This window comes from Triticum dicoccoides, chromosome 7B (genome assembly GCF_002162155.2).
Source record: "Triticum dicoccoides isolate Atlit2015 ecotype Zavitan chromosome 7B, WEW_v2.0, whole genome shotgun sequence".
Lineage (NCBI taxonomy): Eukaryota > Viridiplantae > Streptophyta > Magnoliopsida > Poales > Poaceae > Triticum > Triticum dicoccoides.
The window spans coordinates 26048092-26055423 of record NC_041393.1 but is presented as its reverse complement, the minus strand read 5'-3'; the positions used below and the strand labels follow the sequence as shown (position 1 = coordinate 26055423).

Here is a 7332-nt window from a genome sequence, read left to right as displayed (position 1 = left end):
CTGAATCCACTGCATCCGGAGGTAGCCCCACGGCGATCCAGGCTTCGCGCCTTGCCCGGATATGCTCAGGGAGCTCGAGCCGGCGCTTCGGCGTTAGAAATGGCTCGCTCCTACTAGGCGGATGGGGGGAGTGGAAAGTGGTGGCGACGGCAGACAGGGGGAGGAAAATAGGTATGGTAGGGTTTCAATGTCGTTGGTCGGCTTAAATAGCCGGGCTAGGCACTACGCGACCCGCCGGAGTGGCGCCACGTGGCGACACCGGTCCGATGGAGGATACGAGATTCGGACCGCCGGGTTTTTGGGCGTTTCTGCGTGGGACCCCGCCGTCAGTCCGACGTGGCGGGCGTGCCCGTGCGCCTCCATATTCGTCCCATATTTGGACTGGATATGAGGGGTGCCGGTCAGCCCGGACGTTTGTGGCCCGTTTGAGGGGGCCGTCTAGGTCGAAAAATCGTGACCGGGTGGCCCGCCTGGGCGTATGAGGTGGGTTTGGGGCGCCCGGCTGTAGATGCTCTTAGGTCCTTGTATTGAAACAAACCCATTAGGCTTCAAGTGCTAGACTTGATATTGATGGTCGTTTTTTAGATTTATGTCAGACCTTCTGGCGTTGTTTGTTTAGTTGAAGAAGACGTCCCGTCGACTACAAAGACGTCTGTGACAACTTTGTCAATCTCAAGATGTTGTATCAACTCAGTATCTCGAAGATGCTCATAGGAGTAAGATGGACGTGTGTAAGGACTACGAAGTGGCTATGGTGACTTCATAAAATCTTAAGATGATATGCCGGCTCAGTCTCAGGATGAGTGTATGTGCATATATATGAGCGCTTATGTCTGTACTATGTTCAAAAATAAAAAAGAGAAGCGCTAACATGCAACATTGTACCATTGATATAGCACATGCGGCTATAAAACACTTCATCACATAAGTGTGTGTGGATTAGTAAATAACACAGAATCACATCCCAAGAAAGCCCATCGAAACACCGATTATAAAAAAGAAAAGAGTTTGTCTAGGACATATCTAGATGTGCCCTAGTAGTTATTGTACATCTAAGTCACTCAATCAAGCATAAGAAGGAAAAGCAAAAAGGAAAATATCCACACGAACCTCCGCGTAAGATCAATGACTTAAGACTTACATGTGCAATACTTATGGCACAGCTAAATGTGCTTTAGCAAAACGGTATATATATTGAAAGTCTGTATTTTCGAATTGCTCTTTTTTTTTTTTGCGAAAAGCACATGAATGAATCTAAAGCTCATCAGATTATATACCACCATCCAATTGTTAATCTATTTGAAAAGCGGGCTCACTTGACACTGAGGCACTGACGGACTGTACGTAGACAAGTCAGACATGGAGCTTTAGCGTGCTCTCGTGCCTCTTTTTTTTCCCTCGTATCAAAAGAGATAGCTGGCCAACTCCACCGTCTACCGGTCTTTGCTAGAGATAGTGCGACAATATATACTGTATGATATAATAGCCATGCCACCTAGTTTTACGCTGCACATATGCCATGCCACCTAGTTTTACGCTGCACATACTCATGACTTACGCCTGCGCTCGTAGCTCAATCATTGCAGCAAGAGAGACCATACCCATGGAGGCCAACGGGTCGCAGCAGGAGGAGGCTGGGCACCTCAGCGTTGATCACGAGTCCCTCAAGGAACCCAGGAACAAGAAGGGGGGATGGATCACCTTCCCTTTCCTCGCAGGTTCGTGCATCCTACTCGTGTGTGCTCTAGTCTGTGGAGCATGATCACAATTAAGTCTGTGTCTGGCCGTGTGATCAATCGATGTTTGCAGTGGCCATACTAGGCCTCGGGCTGGCGACCGGCGGCGCCACGTCCAACCTGGTGGTCTACCTGATAAAGGAGTACAACGTGGCGAGCGTCGACGCGGCGCAGATCTCCAACATCATCTCCGGATCCATCAGCGTCGCCCCCGTGGCCGGCGCCATTGTCGCCGACGCCTTCTTCGGCTGCTTCCCCATCGTCGCGGTCGCCATGGTCATGGCCGTCCTCGTAAGTTTATGATCTGCGCGCGCGTGCACATGTATGTTCATTACCAAAGCTTCTGCTCCACTGACCACTCCATGTCGCGCGTGCAGTCCTTGGTCATGTTCACGCTGACGGCGAGTCTTCCCGGCCTCCGGCCGGCGGCATGCCAGCTCGGCGCCGGCCCGTGCGAGCAGGCGTCGACGGGGCAGATGGCGGCCCTGTACGCGGCCGTGTTCCTGCTCTGCCTGAGCGCGGCGGGGGCGCGGTTCAACCAGGCGACCATGGGCGCCAACCAGTTCGAGGCCGCCGCCGACCGCGACGTCTTCTTCAACTGGTACTTCATCTTCTTCTACGCGTCCACCGTGCTCGGCGCTACGGTCATCGTCTACCTCCAGGACACGGTGTCGTGGACGCTCGGCTTCGGCGTCTCGTGCGCCGCCAGCGTCGTCGGCCTCACGGCGCTGCTCCTCGGCGCGCGGTACTACCGGCAGCCCCCCGCTCAGGGCAGCCCGTTCACGGGGCTCGCCAGGGTGGTCGTCGCCGCGGCGAGGAAGAGGAAGGTCAGTGTCGTGGCGTCGGAGGAGTTGAAGTTTTACTACGGGCTATGTAGGGGCGACGAAGACGTCAAGACTGGCGGCGACGGTGTCGTTACCCCGAGCGACAGCTTTAGGTAAGAAAAGATTTCGTATGCATTTGTTTATGGGTGTGGTTAGGTTTCAATCCACTGAGATTTAATCAAGTCTTTTTTTTAGGATTTAATCAAGTCTTGGTCAAGAGACGTAACATGCAATAGAGGAAAAAAAACTGATTTTTTTTTTTGCACGGATCTCGGTATAAGATCTCACCGTTATAGTATCGACTGAGATTTAATGAAGTTTGAGTCGACTGGGACTTAGCAAGACTCTTTGTTTATATCACCTCCGTTTCCAAAATAGTTGAAGTTCTAGACTTGTTCTAGGTCAAACTTCATTATGTTTGACCAAGTCTATATAAAAATATATCAATACTAGCAATGTGCACGTGCGTTTCAACGGATCCAAAGTAGAATAATATATATTCACAAATTTGAAAGAAACAATCTATTTTTAGTATACATATACCATTAAAAATATATCATATTTCACTCAAAATATATTCCTTGGGTTATTTTGATGAGGTATATGGTTGGTTTTGATGAGGAATATGGTTAGTTTTAAGATATTAAGGGGTTTCCTTTAAATTGGGGCAAAGAAGTGGGATATTGTTGCAAAAATGCCATGACTTGCCTCATAGTCGTTAGATGTAGATCTGATGGTCAGAAATAACGGACGGCAGACACACCATCATCACCAACTGAATCTTTTATAAGAGTAGAAATCTATAAAATAAAATTTACTTCAATAGATTCATTATGAAATATATTTTTGTATTATATATATTTGACATTGTAGGTCCTTGCGGATTTTTTTACGGTCTTATTCAAATTTACAAAGGTTTCGCTTAGAAAAATCTTAAAACTTTAATTATTCCGAAACGGGGGAGTGCTAGTTTGGTTCCACATGCATAAACGAACTTTATAAATGCTTAAGCTTAAACCCTTTAAAATGGCAGGGAATGTGGAAGTAAATAATGATTTATTTATTTTAAGTTGATTTTCTTTTGTTAGGAAGTGCTTTTGTAGTATACCCATGGTTTTGAATTTTGGTTTCACTAATATTTCAGCAACAACAAAATCATTTAACTTTCAGTTATTTCTAGATCAAAGTCCAAAATATTCACATAAATTTAATTGACTCCAACCAATTATTCTGAGTCTTAAAAAATCATAATAATTTATTTATGGGTGTGTCTAGGTCACATGTAGATGAGAAATAACTATGTCTCATCTAACTTCTTCACCATTCGATTTTACGCGGAGATTCGTTGGGATTTTTTCTTTTGTTTTTTGTTTGGTTAATCGAGTATTGTAGGAGTTAGATGAGACTTTATTAATTCTCATCTAGTTGAGAATCAGCAAATCCATTTATTTATGTATAGTACAACCATAATGGCTAAAATATTTTGATTGAAACACAATTATCACAGAAACCGCATACTACAGAACACCGAATTATCTTCACTCCAAAACGCTTTGGTTTGTAGTACTACGTGAACTAGGTAGCTACCACGTCGACACATATCAATTAATGTTTGTTGAAATAGTTAGGTTCCTTTCTGTCTGGTCATAGAACATTGTGCTAAAAATCAATTAGGTTCCTTGGTATAAATACCCTTGTACTACAAGAAAACAACATACGGAAGTATACAGGGCAACGCAAAAAAGTGCTTTTAGCACAGGACCATACTGATCTTGACATGTTTTCATTTTCGTTTTTCCATCGCAACATACTTGTGTGTGTGCGCGCCCAACTTTGTACCAAACCAGTGAGCTTTATGCTAAAGCTGGATCATATGGATAGAAAATCCATGCTCTTCCTTTGGTCTCACCCAGGCAAAATACTCAGTAGATCTGCGACAACAAACAGGTAATTGTGCAAAGCGGTGAGCACTATTATTCACTTTTTATATTAGACTATTAGCTTCTCTTCCTTTCTTTTGTGCTCATTGAGAATGGAGATATTCTTTCGCTGCAATTTGCATGTTTGTAGTTTATTTCCATTTGTAGCCACTCACCTTAGGGCTTTTGAAAACGAGACATTACAATCTATATGATATTCTAGTTTGAATTGCACATGCATTAAGTATATACATTTTGTGTTTTGAGCATAATTAAATTTCGTTCCATAGTTAATAAAGATAGTACTTGGTCACTGTTGGGTATGCAGGAGTATGTGGCAAGGGTTGTTTTCCTGTCCATGGCAACTTAACTCCCACCTCCACACTATAATCAGTATTATCGGTGATTATTAAAGCAATGACATGGACATATTACCTCACGGTTGTGCTACACAAAATATAGTGCTTTCCTAGTTTGTTTTGTGTGTGTGTGTGTGTGTGTGGAGACTGAAGGAAAATATTGGCTTTACAATTAGATAAACTTTTAGCATGCTTATCATGGATATCGAAATTGGTGAACACATTGAAATGGTAAGTATAAATTTGTCCCCATATTAACATTATAATTTTACTAGGTTTTGTCGGTTTATAACAGTATACATCAATGGTTGAGTTGAGTTTCGAATATGTCCATGTCCAAAACGACTCCTTTTTTTTCCGCAAAAAAAAACTCCTTTTTGGATATTTATTCTACTTCTTTTTCAGTATTTAAACCACCGGTGGCAATGCCACCTACCAGCTTTGGTTATCCAACGTTTTGGTAAAATTAACATATACTCCCTCCGCCCCAACGGAGAGAGTAGTAAGGGTCAACTATTCAAGTATATTAGACTAGTTTGCATGTTGGAAAAAACTATTACTAGCTACTATGTAGGTGTTTGTATTTTGCGACATAATATATAGGTATATAGTTAAGGACATATTAACACATGTTTTTTTTTGGGGAGGAAAGGCCTGAGGTCACATATTAAGTTCCGCATGTCCTTACAAACACACATATACAGAAAAATAAAATTACATTCAAGTCATGTGGGGTGTCGAAGACTTGTTCCTCCTACATCCATAGACGGAGTGTCATGAACATAGCTCGATGTCACATCTGGTCCTCCGCCTCAGCGTAGCAAACTTTTTTTAATCCATAATTTTATACAAGCAATATGTTAGTGTCTTGAAATTTTAGCTGGGAAAATTAGTCTCATCCATAAAGTTAAGTATGACGCAAAATATATTGTTTAGTTGGCTGAGCAAATTAGTCTCGACATGGCTAACGACAAATGGTACTATGGTAGCGATTAATTTGTGCAAAACACAAGAGAGAATCATATTAAGATGGGTGGAACGACAAATTGTAACGAACACAAATGGCACTCCTGTAAACGTCACTACTGCCTGATATATATGAGAAGTGATCGACGACAATGACATGCACTTATTTCCACGTTTGCTCGATCGCGTGCAGCTTCCTGAACCGTGCCGCGGTGATCACGGACGGCGACGTGGACGGCGCGAGCGGCTCGGTGCTCCGTCCGTGGCGCGTCTGCACGGTGCAGCAGGTGGAGGACTTCAAGACGGTGCTGCGCATCATGCCGCTCTGGAGCGCGGCCATCGTGCTGAGCGTCGCCATCGGCGTGCAGATCAACTTCACCATACTGCAGGCGCTCGCCATGGACCGCGCCGTCGGCCGCTTCACCGTGCCGGCGGGCTCCATGTTCGTCGCCAGCCTCGTAGCCGTGGTCATATTCCTCGGGCTCCTCGACCGGGTCCTGCTCCCGCTCTGGAGGCGGCTCACCGGCCACACGCCGACGCCGCTGCAGTGCGTGGGCGTGGGCCACGCGCTCACCGTGCTGAGCATGGCCGCGTCCGCCATCATCGAACACCACCGCACCGCCACGGTGCGCGCGCACGGGGAGGAGGGCAACCCGGCGTGGGTGTCGCCGCTGTCGGCGATGTGGCTGCTCCTGCCGTTCGCCGTGGCCGGGGCCGGCGAGGCGCTGTATTTCCCGGCGCAGGTGACGCTGTACTACCAGGAGTTCCCGCCGTCGCTCAAGAACACGGCCACGGGCATGATGGCGATGATCGTGGCGCTCGGGTTCTACCTGAGCACGGCCCTCATCAACATCGTCCAGCGCGCCACCACGTGGCTGCCGGACAACATGAACGCCTCCAAGCTGGAGAACCTCTACTGGCTGCTCGCCGTGCTCGTCGCCGTCAACTTCGGATACTTCCTTACGTGCGCCAAGCTGTACACGTACCAGAACATCGGCAAGTAGCTCCAGCTCAGGACGCAACACACTCGTTGCTATATGTGCTTTGGGTGTGACGAACTATCAGTTTGGCAGGAGAGATACGTACGGCTCCTGCCGATCCAAGACAGATTCCTTGACCCGTTCAAAATGTTTGCGATTCATGTTGATACTAGACTAGAAGGAGCGTCGGGCACGTTTTGCTGCATAATTTGTGTTATTAGAATTTTTAAAAATAAAAATTAGTTTGACGGGTGAGAAAGATGATAAATTGTGATTTCTCTTCGGAAAAAGCTTACCTTCTACCGACCGATCGCACGCGCCCGTCCGCCGGCTCCGTAGCCGTTTGATCGTGTGTTAATCAAACGGTCAAGAGCTTCCCCGCGTCCGCCGAAGCCACGTCTGTTTTTCTGCAACTCATCTGTTGTTTCAAGTCTATCATTCCTGCAACTGGATAACAATAGGGGGGTTTCGGGGCTCGTCTGGAAGCCGCATCTGTTTTCCTGCAACTCACCTGTTATTTCAAGACAATCATTCCTGCAACTGGGTAA

General features: G+C 46.1%; 1 protein-coding gene across 2 annotated transcripts; it reads left to right on the top strand.

The window, feature by feature from the left end:
- The first annotated feature begins 1490 nt into the window (after positions 1 to 1490).
- Positions 1491 to 7043, top strand: LOC119340944 (protein NRT1/ PTR FAMILY 2.3-like). 2 transcript variants are annotated; one of them, XM_037612840.1, is made up of 4 exons: positions 1491 to 1718; positions 1822 to 2027; positions 2114 to 2673; positions 5998 to 7043. In XM_037612840.1, exons 1-4 carry the CDS (start codon positions 1520 to 1522, stop codon positions 6806 to 6808), a joined length of 1776 nt encoding a protein of 591 aa, XP_037468737.1. In that variant the 5' UTR covers positions 1491 to 1519; the 3' UTR covers positions 6809 to 7043. The 2 variants fall into 2 exon arrangements, with proteins under 2 accessions (XP_037468737.1, XP_037468736.1); XM_037612839.1 differs by having other exon boundaries at positions 1810 to 2027.
- Positions 7044 to 7332: the final 289 nt, after the last annotated feature.